We start from the raw sequence: 17,121 nt of genomic DNA, 5'->3' as shown, positions 1-17,121 counted from the left end.
GCTCAATAAATACGATCGATGATGATGATGATGGTGGGGGCACAAGCCTGCAATTCAGGCTGTACAAAACCCTTCCCTTTCAAACCCTAAAGTCTTTGGAACATTTCAAGTGGCAGCAGCAGTAGGAGGAAGGCAGGACCATGGGAAGACGGATGGAGGGAGGAGTAAAGGAGTCAACGGGCCACCAACACCTCTCACCTGGCAACCAGATTCAGGACAGGGCAGTAACGGCTACCCTACGTGGCTGGGAAGGTGGAATAATGGCTCAGCATTCCTAGTACCACTGCCTTTGGATTGCTTCCCAAGTTTCTTTGGGGCCAGTTACCACCCAGCCAACCTTCTTTCCAGAACTGACAGGTGAGGTACTTCTTCTTGAGCAAGAGATTGCAGTGATACAGGAAAACAACAAGCAGTTTGAAAAGTGGCAATGGGTTCTGCAAGGGATATACGCAAACCGCCTTGATGAGCTCATGTGCAAAACGGGTTGTGGGTAGGGTAGCCGCTTTCTCAGCGATACCCATATATGTGGATAGAATGCCACCTTCCATGGCATCATCTTTAGAAGCAAAGGGCCAACACAGAGTTTTCAGGGCTGTTTAATTCGGTGCAAACTCATTATGGGCAGGGAACATAACTGCTAGTTGTTGTACTGTACTCTCCCAAGTGCTTAGTACAGTGCTCTGCACATAGTAAGCACTTAATACAATTGATTGGTTGACTTAGTGGTTACCAAGGGACTAAGGCACAAAGATCTCTCTAGGTGGGAGAAAGGAAACCCTTTACTCACTGGTCCACATTAGGCCAAGGCAACTCCTGGCTTTCAGATGTTAATATTCCAGGTCATTCTATCTGCCAAGGCCACTTTCTGGGACGGGTGCAAAGAGTTGGGGATTATGTTCTGGAGCAAAACATTTCTTGCTACTCACAATGTTCCACTACGGCCCCCCATCCTTCTGCCTTCCCCACACACCCCCGTTTGACTGCCTGGGTACCACTGACTCCCTGACTTATAATAGCAATTATTCACGGTCCCCTGAACAGAATTTCAATTTTTCATACTCTACCTTATTTATGAATATTTTAATAACCTGTTACATTATGCAATATTTTATTAGTTACCTCTGAAAAGCTTTTAGAGTTGATATAAACACTGCAACCCTTCTCTCATTAGGCAGTGATCAATTTTTGACGTTGTTCATATGAAGTAATTTTTCCCCTCAAACAATGAAGAGGGCAATTCAATGAAATATTGGAGAAAAAGGTGGCTAGAGTCCAACCGCCCAAATCACAAAAGCAGGCTGCCAAGTTTTTCTGGAGTTCTGAATCAGGGCACTTCCATTTAAGATAAGAGTCAAATGGCAATTACTCCCCACATTAAGAGGTGTAATATATAATCACTACTGATCAGCAAACACATTTTAAACAAATTACAATCAGCACACATTGAGAGCCCAAGTCAAACACTGAACATTTACTAATGCTTCAGTATACCCAATAAACTCTGCTCTCCTAATTGCCTTATTTCAACATCTGCTGTTTAAATCCAGCCTAGCTGAAGTTCACAGATTAATGACCACATGCTGAGGAAAGCCTTTCATCACCATTCAAGGAACTGGCATTTAAATTAGTCAAATACTGAATGGCAAAGTTCTAGTTTTTGTGGGATTAACAGGGAAGGTTTGGAAGATGAACTACAAATTTTTCTCCTTTAATTATTGTCAGGAGGACAATGTAAGAACCTTCAGATGGCTGGAAGGGAACAGGACAGTGAAATAGCATGAAGGCTCACAAAGCCTCATCTTGAGAAATCTGTCTCTCTCTTGGGGAAGGACCTGCAGTTCCAGTTCCATGCTAGAAGCAGCCTGGCCTAGTGGAAAGAACATAGGCCTGGGTTTACATCCTTGCCCCACCACTTTCCTGCTGTGTGATCTTGGGAAAGTTACTTCACTTGCCTGTGACTCAGTTTCCTAATCTGTAAATTGGGAATTAAATACCTGTCCTCCAACCCCCTTAGGAAGCCAGCCCATGTGGGACCAGGACCGTGTCCAAATTGATTATCCTGTTTCTACCCCAGCACTTAGGACAGGGTTGTCCCATAAAAACTTTAATATCATTATTATTCTTACAGAAAAATCCGGAAATGGGAGTGGGATGCCCAGTTCCGCTGACCCCCAAACTTAGAAGGTGGACGAAGCCAGGAAATTGGGTAGTGAAATGATTTAGAGAAGCAGCGTGGCTCAATGGAAAGAGCACAGGCTTGGGAGTCAGAGGTCATCGGTTCAAATCCCCACTCCGCCAATTGTCAGCTGTGTGGCTTTGGACAAGTCACTTAACTTCTCTGTGCCTCAGTTACCTCATCTGCAAAATGGGGATGAAGACTGTACTCCCCAGCGCTTAGAACAGTGCTTTGCACATAGCAGGTGCTTAACAAATGCCATTATTATTATTATTTAGCTGAGCAAAAAATTGGGAGGGAAGTAGCCTGGGTAGGCGAAGGAGAAGATCTTCAGCCATCTTTAGGCAAAGAACTGAGCATTATGCCTGGAAGAACAGGACTTGGGGGAAGCTTGTGCAAGGACCCTGGGATGGACAAAATGGGATGGAGAAGATTAGAGGCTGGATACCCTTGAGGTTTGAGTTCCGGTAGGTTGGAGTCTGGAGGAGAAGCTCCTGCTCCTGAGGGGGTGAAAGGAAAGACCTGCAACCGAATAACTTGGAAAAGGAGACTGGAAGTTGGGATGCCTCAAGAGGAGATGGGTAAGGATCAGAGAGACAATTGGGAGCTCTGGGATGCCTACAGATAAATACAGCAGGGGTGGGGAAATATTAGCTCCAGGGAAAGATAGTTTGAACCGGATTTGTTTTCATTCTTACCTTAACAGCTGATTACATTATTATTGCTTTTACCATTCTTGGTGTCTGCCTAAAGAAGGGTTGGAGGAAAGGCTACAGGCGCAGAAGGGAGCACTTGGTTTACAGGCTTAGAGAAGTAGCGAGGCTTAGTGGAAAGAGCATGGGCTTGAGTCAGAGGTCGTGGATTCTAAACACAGCTCCACCACTTGTCAGCTGTGTGATTTGGGCAAATCACTGAACTTTCTCTGTGCCTCAGTTACTTCATCTGTAAAATGGGGATTGAGACTGTGAGACAGATAAACTGATTACCTTGTATCTGCACCAGCACTTACAACACAGTAATCGCTTAACAAATACCATCATTAACACAATCAGCCCCGGCAGAGAGATAGTTGGCAATTCCCCGATAGCTGGCCTTCAGGAAGACGGCCGTACTTTAGTCTGAGGGCAATGGGGTGCAGGGACTTAGGGAAGTCCTAGGCAGCGTGTCTCCACACCAGCATTCGAAGAATGGGAGAAATAGAAGTCTTTAGGACCCAGCAGAGGCGGACAGGGGTCCAGACTCTCAAGGGACTCCAGGGGCCTTTTGGCCAAGATTAAGGGCTGAGAAGACCACCACAGTGGCTTTTGCCTCAGAGGCCCTGGGCTTGGAAGTGGCACCATGGAGAGCCTATTTAATTTTGCAGTGACCCAGGGTACTTGAAAATGGGGCGCCACTTCCTCCTTACAGGCTTTAGGGGGGAGCCATTGAGAATCAATCAATCAATCAATCATATTTGAGAGCTTACTGTGTGCACAGCACTGTACTAAGCGCTTGGGAAGTACAAGTCGGCAACATATAGAACACTCCCAGACATCAGACACACATCTTTGCTGAACCAGAAATAAGAGGTGCCCATGCACTCTGCACTTTCACAAAAGGTTCTGTAAAATGTTACTGCATAAAGTACAAATAACTTAGCTTATCCTGGATGGACCCCCCGATAGCTCCATCATTTGTCCCACAGCTGATGTATCCTTGGAGATAGGGGTGCTACTTACAAGCCATGGGCCTTTGAGGCAAAATCCACTGTGGAGGCTGGGCTTTTATACAGGGAGAACAGGTATTTAATCACCAATTTAGAGAAGCAGTGTGATCTACTGGATAGAGCGCAGGCTTGGGAGTCAAAGACCTGGGTTCGAATCCTTGCTCTGCCACTTACTTGTCTAAGTGATTAAATCACTTCACCTTTTTCTCTGCCTCAGTTACCTCATCTGTAAAATCGGGATTAAGACTATGAGCCCCATGGATCCGGGGCTGTGTCCTACCTGATTACCCTGAATCTACCACAATGCTTGAGGATATTTGCGCACAGACAATAACTTGCCCTTAGTCATTTGGCAGGCCAGTGTTTGACCCAGGATTACAACCTAAGTTTCCTGACTCCCAAGCCTCTGGTCTTTCACCAGCTCACACTGCTTCTCAGCCTTCTAGTCAATTAGCACAATGTAATCATAATAATTATGGAACTTGTTAAGTGCTATGTGCCAAAAACTGTTCTAAGCGCTGAGGTATTTACAGGCAAATCAGGTTGGACACAGTCCCTGTCCCACGTGGGGCTCACAGTTGCAATCCCCATTTTACAGATGAGCTAACTGAGGCAGAGAAGTGAAGTGACTTGGACATGGTCACACAGCAGCACAGTAGCCAGAGTCAGAATTAGCACCACGACCTGACTCAGGCACAGGCTCTATCCACTACACCACACTGCTTCTCGATGTGCCTTTTTGATGAAGTCGCTCTAGCCTGTGAGCTCGTTGTGGGTAAGGAATGCGTCTGCCAACTCATGTAACTATTTTTTTTATCCATTTTCCTTTACATTTTGTTTTGATCAACTTTTGAAATCTTGTAAATGCATTATTATGCTTTATATTATTTCCATGCAAGCTTACCACTATATTCAGAGCTGATTAAGAACACTAATTGGGAGGTACCTGCACTGCATTAAAGGTTACTTGTTCTTAAATTTTAGAAAATCTCAGAGGTTTTTTTAATATCTTAATTAAGTGCCGGAATTTTTCCAACAATAGAAAAAAGTGTAGCAGAGCCAAGAACCGTAGAAAAAGAATCACTATTTAGGCTGCTAAATGTGCACCTGAACAGGAAGTCCACCACGTTTTTGATTGGGCATGGTTAAATAAATAAGCAATTTGACAAGATACTTATTTCTAAATGAGAGACTGCCAAGAAAACATCCAATGAAGGTATTCACCTTTTTGCATTGAGAGAATAAATAAGACATTCCAAAGTGAGATCAAATGAACACTCTTAAGTGATTTCTGGTGTTTTCTTTGTAAATATCCATTGACAAATATTAATACTACAAAAGATCCAAGTTTAAAAATCATTGTTACCTGGACACCTGCCAAATACATTTCAAAACTTCTATTAACCAAACATGGCCAAAATTTGAATTCTAAAATCAAAGGCATTGAATATCTAAATTTTGTATTTCTTTAACACTATGCAAGAGTAAACTAGATGTGTACAATTTCTTCACTTTTAACTCGAAGTTTGTGCATCCCTTTAGAAAAGATTCCTATACTAATAAAATCCTAGAGTTTTCAAAAATCATACATTCCTGGATTATCCAAACTAGGAAGAATGAGAACTGGATTCTTATACTTTAATAAAGAACAAGTAAAATAACACTGGCTATTATATTCTAAGAGAATGAGGATTTCAAAATATAATCCCACTGAAAAGGAACACAGTCATTTACTTTATGAGTTCAATTTAGGAAATCATCAAGAATTTCAATTTTTTAATTCCAGAAAAAGGAGATTTTAATTGATTAATTTTCAAGTGGTATATATCCACACTTATCTTTGATTAGTTGATTAGATATATCCACTGTCCGCCTCCTTCGCTCTTATGCTTGAGCTGCCGAACGCTGCTGGCGAAAGTCTAAACACCATGCCAACCTCGTTCACTGCAAGTTTATCCTTTCCTGCCTTAACTCAGCCCTCTCTTCTGCCAGACAAAACTATTTCTCCTCCCTTATTGACACCCATGCCCATCACCCCCGCCAGCTCTTCCGTACATTCAATTCCCTTCTCAGGCCCCAGGTTCCTCCCCCTCCTCCTTCCCTCACCCCCAACGATCTGGCCTCCTACTTCATTAACAAAATTAAATCCATCAGGTCCGACCTCCCCAAAGTCTCTTCCCCCCTTTCTCCATCCCCCCGGCTCTCAACACTCTCTGCTACTCCCCCATCCTTCCCAGCGGTATCCTCAGAGGAACTCTCCTCCCTCCTCTCAAGTGCTACTCCGGCCACCTGTGCTTCTGACCCCATTCCCTCTCATCTTATGAAATCTCTCGCTCCATCCCTTCTCCTCTCCTTAACTTCCATCTTCAACCGCTCACTCTCCACTGGTTCCTTCCCCTCTGCCTTCAAACATGCCCATGTCTCTCCCATCCTAAAAAAACCCTCTCTTGACCCCACCTCACCTTCTAGTTATCGCCCCATATCCCTCCTACCATTCCTTGAGTTGTCTACACGCGCTGCCTAGAATTCCTCAACAACAACTCTCTCCTCGACCCCCTCCAGTCTGGCTTCCGTCCCCTTCATTCCACGGAAACTGCCCTCTCAAAGGTCACCAATGACCTCCTGCTTGCCAAATCCAACGGCTCATACTCTGTCCTAATCCTCCTCGACCTCTCAGCTGCCTTTGACACTGTGGACCACCCCCTTCTCCTCAACACGCTATCTGACCTTGGCTTCACAGACTCCGTCCTCTCCTGGTTCTCCTCTTATCTCTCCGGTCGTTCTTTCTCAGTCTCTTTTGCAGGCTCCTCCTCCCCCTCCCATCCTCTTACTGTGGGGGTTCCCCAAGGTTCAGTGCTTGGTCCCCTTCTGTTCTCAATCTACACTCACTCCCTTGGTGACCTCATTCGCTCCCACGACTTCAACTATCATCTCTACGCTGATGACACCCAGATCTACATCTCTGCCCCTGCTCTCTCCCCCTCTCTCCAGGCTCGCATCTCCTCCTGACTTCAGGACATCTCCATCTGGATGTCCGCCCGACACCTAAAGCTCAACATGTCGAAGACTGAGCTCCTTGTCTTCCCTCCCAAACCTTGTCCTCTCCCTGACTTTCCCATCTCTGTTGACGGCACTACCATCCTTCCCGTCTCACAAGCCCGCAACCTTGGTGTCATCCTCGACTCCGCTCTCTCGTTCACCCCTCACATCCAAGCCGTCACCAAAACCTGCCGGTCTCAGCTCCGCAACATTGCCAAGATCCGCCCTTTCCTCTCCATCCAAACCGCTACCCTGCTCATTCAAGCTCTCATCCTATCCCGTCTAGACTACTGCACCAGCCTTCTCTCTGATCTCCCATCCTCGTGTCTCTCTCCACTTCAATCCATACTTCATGCTGCTGCCCGGATTATCTTTGTCCAGAAACGCTCTGGGCATATTACTCCCCTCCTCAAAAATCTCCAGTGGCTACCAATCAATCTGCGCATCAGGCAGAAACTCCTCACCCTGGGCTTCAAGGCTCTCCATCACCTCGCCCCCTCCTACCTCACCTCCCTTCTCTCCTTCTACTGCCCAGCCCGCACCCTCCGCTCCTCTGCCGCTAATCTCCTCACTGTACCTCGTTCTCGCCTGTCCCGCCGTCGACCCCCGGCCCACGTCATCCCCCGGGCCTGGAATGCCCTCCCTCTGCCCATCCGCCAAGCTAGCTCTCTTCCTCCCTTCAAGGCCCTGCTGAGAGCTCACCTCCTCCAGGAGGCCTTCCCAGACTGAGCCCCTTCCTTCCTCTCCCCCTCGCCCCCCCTCCATCCCCCTATCTTACCTCCTTCCCTTCCCCACAGCACCTGTATATATGTATATATGGTTGTACATATTTATTACTCTATTTATTTATTTATTTATTTATTTATTTTACTTGTACATTTCTATCCTATTTTATTTTGTTGGTATGTTTGGTTCTGTTCTCTGTCTCCCCCTTTTAGACTGTGAGCCCACTGTTGGGTAGGGACTGTCTCTATGTGTTGCCAATTTGTACTTCCCAAGCGCTTAGTACAGTACTCTGCACATAGTAAGCGCTCAATAAATACGATTGATTGATTGATTGATTGAAGCACCATATTTTCTGAACTGCTACTTCCAAAAATAATTTATAATGCAATTTTACAAAGCAATGGAAAGTGAAAGACTCTTTATGAATGCACAGTAACACTTTCGATAAAATGTTAATATCTCCCCTTCCAACACGCATGAAAAAAATGTCATTCCAATGCCTTCAGGCATTTTCACACAAAATAAGCCGAAGCAAAAGGGAATCCATTCTTGCTTTAAAATTGTCCTTCTAAAGAATGAAGTCTGCCGCTTCTATACAATATCAACCCACATATAATTTTGCTGAGTTACAGAATAAAAACATTTCTAAGAAAAGAATCAAAATGACCCTAGAAATGACAGTCTATTAAAGTTAATTTGTGTGGGTTTTGAAAACTTATCACCTACTGACTTGTTGAATTTTTAAAATTGGAGCATATAATGGATTAGAATTCTCAATATCACTTGACTATTCTGTTTGTGCTAGAAAATGCAAAAAGCACCCTAGATGCAATTATCAGAAAGCACTTGAAATCCACTGGGTGATGCTTCCAAAAAACTACGGGCATCATCTAAAGTCTTTGAAAAAGCCATCCCAGAGCTGTTACATGTAAATGACTGGGCTTTTGAGGCATACACTCATGCTGAAATAACTAGTTTTCACGGTCATCACAGTGCTATGGACTGCCAATAATAATCACAAAGATTTATATTGATAAATCCTTGCTGTCACTGAATTCTACAAACCGAATAGTACAATACCGGACAAGACAAATAAAATTGAGAACAAATAGCACGACATGGCTTATGGCAGACTGCCAGCTTGACAAGAATTGCAAGTTTAGTCCCATGCTCTAGACACGGTAAGCACTCAAAAACGAGAAAAGTAGGGAGGAAGCGAGAGAAGTACGGAAGAACAATTAGAAATAAAAAGGGAAATATCTTAGCCAGACACTCCAGAATACTTGAAGGACTCTGGAAGCTGGTTTAATAATAATAATAATAATAATGGTATTTGTTAAACGCTTACTATGTGCGAAGCCCTGTTCTCAGACTACAGTTCCAATCCTCCAGGAAGATTTCAACTTGAATCAATCAATCATATTTATTGAGCGCTTACTGTGTGCAGAGCACTGTACTAAGCGCTTGGGAAGTACAAGCTGGCAACATACAGAGACAGTCCCTACCCAACAGTGGGTTCACAGTCTAGAAGGGGGAGACAGAGAACAAAACCAAACATACTAACAAAATAAAATAAATAGAATAGATAAGTGCAAGTAAAACAAATGAATGAATAAAACTTAAAAGGCTAAGACCATCAACAAGAGGCCTGGATTCTCATTAAGAGCTCTGAACCAGTGAGAACCAGGCTCTAGCACAGGTGTAAGCAGAACGTGGTTTGTATCTAGTCCCCATCAACAGATTTATTTAGGCCTCAGGGTTAGACCCAGGCAGCTACTGTACTAGGACCACAATGCCACCACCTAACAGGCTTTTGTTCATTCATTCAATCGTATTTATTGAGCGCTTACTGTGTGCAGAGCACTGTACTAAGCGCTTGGGAAGTACAAGTTGGCAACATATAGAGACGGTCCCTACCCAACAGTGGGCTCACAGTCTAGAAGGGGGAGACAGAGACAGAGAACAAAACATATTAACAAAACATATGAACAGAATAAAATAAATAGAATAAATATGTACAAGTAAAATAAATAGAGTAATAAATACATACAAACATATATACATATATACAGGTGCTGTGGGGAAGGGAAGGAGGTAAGGCTGGGGGATGGAGGTGGGGAGGAAGGAGGGGGCTCAGTCTGGGAAGGCCTCCTGGAGGAGGTGAGCTCTCAGTAGGGCTTTGAAGGGAGGAAGAGAGCTAGCTTGGCAGTGTACTTCCCAAGCACTTAGTGCAGTGCTCTGCACACAGTAAGCGCTCAATAAATATGATTGATGATGTGGGGAGGGAGGGCATTCCAGGCCAGGGGGATGATGTGGGCCGGGGGTTAATGGTGGGACAGGCGAGAATGAGGCACGGTGAGGAGATTAGCGGCAGAGGAGCGGAGGGTGCGGGCTGGGCTGTAGAAGGAGAGAAGGGAGGTGAGGTAGGAGGGGGCGAGGTGGTGGACAGCCTTGAAGCCCAGGGTGAGGAGTTTCTGCCTGATGTGTAGGTTGACTGGTAGCCACTGGAGATTTTTGAGGAGGGGAGTAACATGCCCATTGTTCATCTGCCCATGCAATTTAACCTCCCACACACATATACAGCAGGCTTGCCGCTAGTTAGGAGGTGCTGCAGGGAAAACTGACACTGCTTCCGTCCCTTAAGTCCCCTTCCTCCCATCCATGCTCTGTGTGTCAGTCCAGAATTGGTGGTCCAAGCCTCAACAGAATTTCCCAAGTGGTTAATAGCCCTCTGGTTGAAATAATTGTTCTTTAAGGACACAAAAGATGAGGCAAATCACTAAGAACTGCTTTTCAAGTAAAAATTAGCCCAGAATTGGTAGCAGCCTACAACCTGGCAAATACCACTCAAAGTCAAGGACCACCAGTGACATTTAATGGAACTGTCTTACTAATTTCTGCACATTGTCTAATGATGAAAAGTTAGACTTCGAGGTAGCAAACCATATCAAGAAAGCCAGCCTTGTCCTAGGCAAGGCAAAAAAGCCTCAAAATTTAGGCCAAGATGAGGACCTATAAAGCAATTATAATATTTAAGCTTCTCTATAGTTGTGAAAATTGGACCTACCACAGACAGCACAGTTGACTTCTACAGCACTGCCATTAACAATGAGGTCCCAGGCACACTGGCCCAGGCCAATGAGGCAATATCTCGTTATATCACACCTTCAGCGAACATGTTCACTGAGGGAAGTGTGAGAACTGGTAACTAGAACACCTAAGCTGACTTGAAGTTTACAGTGAGCTGAGGAAACCTAAAAGGGACAGGAGAAATGATGGATGGAGAATTAAGAAAAAAAAAAAATTCAAGCAACGTGGCCTAGCCATGGCAGTTGTAATATAGCAGTGGAAGGTAGATCAGCAGTAATCTACTGCTAGCTGCTGTTGGGTGAGCTAATGTGGAAAAGCAAGGACAAGATCAGATGTTTTAAAAACAATGTAAAGCATTGCTGAATCTTGGAGGAAACATGTCACAGATAGACCAACCCTGCACTCAAGAAAGGAGTGGTTCTGAGCACAAGCTTCATAACAGTTGTGAGACAAGGAAACAAAGACAAGATGTGCACCTACATGTGTATACAAAGAAAGATAGTCATGGTACATAGAGAAGCAGCGTGACAGTGGAAAGAGCATGGATTTGGGGGGTCAGAGGACATGGGTTCTAATCCCGGCTCTACCAGTTATCAGCTGGGTGACTTTGGGCAAGTCGCTTCACTTCTCTGTGCCTCAGTTACCTCATTTGTAAAATGAGCCCCAAGAGGGACAACAACCTAATTACGTTGTATCTACCCCAGTGCTTAAAACAGTGCTTGGCACATAGTAAGCACTTAACAGATGCCGTCATTATTTACACACACACACACACACACACACACACACACGGGACAGTGGATCCCACATAAACATATTCACATATGCACCATGACTAAAATTAATGGCATCTTCTTCAGCCACAACAGGCACAGTCACACAACACGACACGTGTTTAAAAGGGTACAATAGATGGGCGTAACAAGGATGTTGGTACTGACTGCACACTACTAACATAATGCTGTTCTGCATATCATCATCAATCGTATTTATTGAGCGCTTACTATGTGCAGAGCACTGTACTAAGCGCTTGGGAAGTACAAGTTGGCAACATATATTATAGTTAACCTTCACTTAGTATGGCTGAGATTAGTTACGGAAATTTTATAACTACTTTGTACCTTCAGAGGACGCAAGAACCCACAAAATTTTGTCCAGCAACTCTTTTCTATGAATTCCAGGTGCCTATCTCTTCTTTTCAATGTTCTTAGCTTTTCTTCAAGTTGGCGTAAGGCATGTCTATCCTTTGTAGCTAGCGGGCGACCGTCTTTGTTCTGCAGAAAAATTTTGGAGATACATTACCAGTAAAATAAAAGTCAACTTTTATAGTAGTTGCAAAGCTACAACAGTTCTGGTCAGTGAAACTAAACATTTAGTGTACCTCAGTATACACTAGGCAAATCATGATAAAGAAAAACCATCTGTGCTTTTTGTCACAGCTCACACATCTGCATGGACAAAGCAATCCTAGGGCAACAAAACAGTGATTTACAGGTAGGTTTAGATGCAAGGACAAGTCAGCCAGATGACATTCACCAGGTATCTTGTAGTTTGAGACAAGGAACACAGATAACGGCTGCTGAACCCCACTCACTAGGACCACCCTACAGTACTTCATTCACAGAAAACAAAGCAAAAAACCCTCCATCTGGTCTCCAGACATGCACAAACTAGAAATATACTTGTTGTTCCATTCTTACTTAGCAGTTTTCAATCAGAGTCCAACATGCTCTTTATTTTAGGGTGGTATTTGTTAAGTACTTATGTACCAAGCATGGTATTAAGCACTGGGGACAACAGTGCAAATCAGATCAGGCAGACCCTGTCCCTTATGAGGCTCAGAATTTAAGGGGAATAGAATAGAATAGATAAGTATTTACTGAGCATTCACTGTGTGCAGAGCACTGAAGGAGAACAGGTACCTAATCCTCATTTTACAGATGAGGACACAGGCACAGAGTGTTAAGTGACTGGTCCACAGTCACACAACAGCTCAGTGGAAGGGCTGGGATCAGAACTCATGTCATTCATTCATTCAATCATATTTATTGAGCGCTTACTGTGTGCAGAGCACTGGACTAAGCACTTGGGAAGTACAAATCAGCAACATAGAGACGGTCCCTACCCAACAACAGGTTCCAAACCTATATTCTTTTCCCCTATATTACACTGCTTCTATACTCTCATTCCTTCTCCTTCCAAAACAGGAAGCAGGACGGAGCAGGAATCAATCAATGGTATTTATTGAGCACTTTCTATGGGCAGAGCACTGTATTAAGCATTTGGCAGAGTACAGCAGGAGAGAAGCAGCATGGCTTAGTGGAAAGAGCATGGGCTTGGGGTCGTGGATTCTAATCCCGTGTGACCTTGGGCAAGTCACTTCACTTCTCTGAGCCTCAGTTACCTCATCTGTAAAATGGGGATTAAGACTGTGAGCCACATGTGGGACAATCTAATTACCTTGTTTCCCCTCCAGCGCTTAGAACAGTGATTTGCACATAGTAATCGCTTAACAAATGCTATCATTATTATTATTATTGTTACCTCAGAGCTTAGAAGAGTGCTTGCACAGCACATAGTAAGGGCTTAACAAATACCATCATTATTATTATTACCTCAGTGCTTAGAACAGTGCTTGCACAGCACATAGTAAGGGCTTAACAAATACCATCATTATTATTATTACCTCAGTGCTTAGAACAGTGCTTGCACAGCACATAGTAAGGGCTTAACAAATACCATCATTATTATTATTATTACCTCAGTGCTCAGAACAGTGCTTGCACAGCACATAGTAAGGGCTTAACAAATACCATCATTATTATTATTATTACTTCAGCATTTAGAACAGTGCTTCACACATAGTAAGCGCTTAAAGGCCATCATCATTATTATTATTATTATTATTACCTCAGCACTTAGAACAGTGCTTCACACATAGTAAGTGCTTAACAAAGGCCATCATCATTATTATTATTACCTCAGCACTCAGAACAGTGCTTGCACAGCACATAGTAAGGGCTTAACAAATACCATCATTTTTGTTATTATTATTATTATAGTACAACATAATTTGCAGTCATGTTCCCTACCCATAACGGGCTTAGAGCCTAAGCAAAAAGACAAGTAGTTTTATTTTTTCGTTCCATATTTAGGAAACGGCTAACCCCAAAAGATATCCAGATTATACATGATATCTATGAGAAGTAAACAGACCAACCATTTGTTCTATATTAGCTAGAGTGACTCATAGTCAAACTAATAAAGTGACCACAAAGTGTACCACTTAAAATTTGTGAATAATGAAGTAGCTCACTCTCCCAGTCTCTGTATGTATTCATTCATTCAATCATATTTATTGAGGGCTTCCTGTGTGCAGAGCACTGTACTAAGCGCTTGGGAAGTACAAGTTGCCAACATATGGAGACGGTCCCTACCCAACAGCGGGCTCACAGTCTAGAAGGGGGAGACAGACAACAAAACAAAACATATTAACAAAATAAATAGAATAAATATGTACATGTAAAATAGAGTAATAAATATGTACAAACATATATACATATATACAGGTGCTGTGGGGAGGGGAAGGAGGTAAGGCGGGAAATGGGGAAGGGGAGGAGGGGGAGAGGAAGGAAGGGGCTCAGTCTGGGAAGGCCTCCTGCTTGCCAAATCCAACAGCTCATACTCTATCCTAATCCTCCTCGACCTCTCAGCTGCCTTCAACACAGTGGACCACCCCCTTCTCAAAACGCTATCCAACCTTGGCTTCACAGACTCCGTCCTCTCCTGGTTCTCCTCTTATCTCTCCGGTCGTTCATTCTCAGTCTCTTTTGCAGGCTCCTCCTCCCCCTCCCATCCCCTTACTGTGGGGGTTCCTCATGGTTCAGTTCTCGGTCCCCTTCTGTTCTCGATCTACACTCGCTCCCTTGGTGACCTCATTCGCTCCCACAGCTTCAACTATCATCTCTACGCGGATGACACCCAAATCTACATCTCTGCCCCTGCTCTCTCCCCCTCCCTGCAGGCTCGCATCTCCTCCTCCCTTCAGGACATCTCCATCTGGATGTCTGCCCGCCACCTAAAACTCAACATGTCCAAGACTGAACTCCTTGTCTTCCCTCCCAAACCCTGCCCTCTCCCTGAATTTCCCATCACTGTTGACGGCACTACCATCCTTCCCGTCTCACAAGCCCACAACCTTGGTGTCATCCTCGACTCCACTCTCTCGTTCACCCCTCACATCCAAGCCGTCTCCAAAACCTGCCGGTCTCAGCTCCGCAACATTGCCAAGATCTGCCCTTTCCTCTTCATCCAAACTGCTACCCTGCTCGTTCAAGCTCTCATCCTATCCCGTCTGGACTACTGTATCAGCCTCCTCTCTGATCTCCCATCCTCTTGTCTCCCCCTACTTCAATCCATACTTCACGCCGCTGCCCGGATTGTCTTTGTCCAGAAACGCCCTGGGCATGTTACTCCTCTCCTCAAAAATCTCCAGTGGCTACCAATCAACCTACACATCAGGCAGAAACTCCTCACCCTCGGCTTCAAGGCTGTCCATCACCTCGCCCCCTCCTACCTCTCCTCCCTTCTCTCCTTATACAGCCCAGCCCGCACCCTCTGCTCCTCTGCCGCTAATCTCCTTACTGTGCCTCGTTCTCGCCTGGCCCGCCGTCAACCCCCAGCCCACATCATCCCCCTGGCCTGGAATGCCCTCCCTCCCCACATCTGCCAAGCTAGCTCTCTTCCTCCCTTCAAGGCCCTACTGAGAGCTCACCTCCTCCAGGAGGCCTTCCCAGACTGAGCCCCCTCCTTTCTCTCCCTCTCCATCCCCCCCGCCTTAGCTCCTTCCCTTCCCCACAGCACCTGTATATATGTATATGTTTGCACATATTTATTACTCTATTTTACTTGTACGTATTTATTCTATTTTATTTGTTAATATGTTTTGTTTTGTTCTCGGTCTCCCCCTTCTAGACTGTGAGCCCACTGGTGGGTAGGGACCGTCTCTATAGGTTGCCAACTTGTACTTCCCAAGCGCTTAGTACAGTGCTCTGCACACAGTAAGCGCTCAATAAATACGATTGATTGATTGATTGATTGAGGTGAGCTCTCAGTAGGGCTTTGAAGGGAGGAAGAGAGCTAACTTGGCAGATGTGCAGAGGGAGGGCATTCCAGGCCAGGGGGAGGACGTGGGCCAGGGGTTGACGGCGGGGCAGGATAGAACGAGGCACAGTGAGGAGGTTAGTGGCAGAAGAGCGGAGGGTGCAGGCTGGGCTGGAGAAGGAAAGAAGGGAGGTGAGGTAGGAGGGGCAAGGTGATGGACAGCCTTGAAGCCGAAGGTGAGGAGTTTCTGCCTGATGCGTAGGTTGGTTGTTTGGTAGCCACTGGAGATTTTTGAGGGGAGTAGTAACATGCCCGGAGCATTTCTGCACAAAGACGATTCGGGCAGTGGCATGAAGTATTGACTGAAGTGGGGAGAGACAGGAGGATGGGAGATCAGAGAGGAGGCTGATGCAGTAATCCAGTCGGGACAGGATGAGAGATTGAACGAACAGGGTAGCGGTTTGGATGGAGAGGAAAGAGCAGATCTTGGCAACGTTGCGGAGGTGAAACCGGCAGGTTTTGGTGATAGATTTCATGTGAGGGGTGAACGAGAGAGCGGAGTCAAGGATGACACCAAGGCTGCGGGCTTGTGAGATGGAAAGGATGGTAGTGCTGTCAACAGTGATGGGAAAGTCAGGGAGAGGGCAGGATTTGGAAGGGAAAATAAGGAGTTCAGTCTTGGACATGTTGAGTTTTAGATAGCGGGCAGGCATCCAGATGGAGATGTCCTGAAGGCAGGAGGAGATACGAGTCTGGAGGGAGGGAGAGACAGCAGGGGCAGAGACGTAGATTTGGGTGTCATCAGCGTAGAGATGACAGTTGTACCCTTTTTATGCATAGATTTCAAGCTCTCTTTTGTAAAAGCCAGGTTTAGTACATTATGAATTTATACCAAACCATACTGAAGTTATACAACCACTATGAAAGGACCTCTGAATTTGGGTTTTGGGGTGAATGTTCAGAATTCTGTTTATCCTCTACTTCATTTGCTAACAAAAGAATTAGATATTTGAATCCAACATTTTGAGTCACTGAGTTCTTAACTAAAATACATAGGTCCTTAGTCTTTGTCTCTGCTCATAATACTGGAGAGGAAGACTTATTCAACTGGGAAAAAAGACAAAGACATTAGTTTAACCAAGTCCACATACAATAATGCAGCCTTCAAGTTATGGCATGAAAAGATGAAAGACTTTATAAATTTGATTCTAGAAAAGTCAAAGACCACCACTGATTTAAAAAATATCAAAACAGCTATTTGAATCATTTCAATTTGAAGTTC

At 44.8% G+C, this 17,121-nt stretch overlaps 1 protein-coding gene across 1 annotated transcript in view; it reads right to left on the bottom strand.

Annotated features, from left to right (window-relative positions):
• LMBRD1 (LMBR1 domain containing 1) overlaps positions 1–17,121 on the bottom strand; it is a 153,352-nt gene that overhangs the window by 51,472 nt on the left and 84,759 nt on the right. The window contains exon 9 of the mRNA XM_038743159.1: positions 11,858–12,010. Coding sequence (XP_038599087.1) covers positions 11,858–12,010 — 153 coding nt within the window. The remainder of the gene's footprint in view (positions 1–11,857; positions 12,011–17,121) is intronic.

Source organism: Tachyglossus aculeatus, chromosome 1 (genome assembly GCF_015852505.1).
Source record: "Tachyglossus aculeatus isolate mTacAcu1 chromosome 1, mTacAcu1.pri, whole genome shotgun sequence".
Taxonomy (NCBI): domain Eukaryota; kingdom Metazoa; phylum Chordata; class Mammalia; order Monotremata; family Tachyglossidae; genus Tachyglossus; species Tachyglossus aculeatus.
The sequence above is the reverse complement of the archived record's forward strand: the minus strand, read 5'-3'. Positions and strand labels throughout refer to the sequence as shown.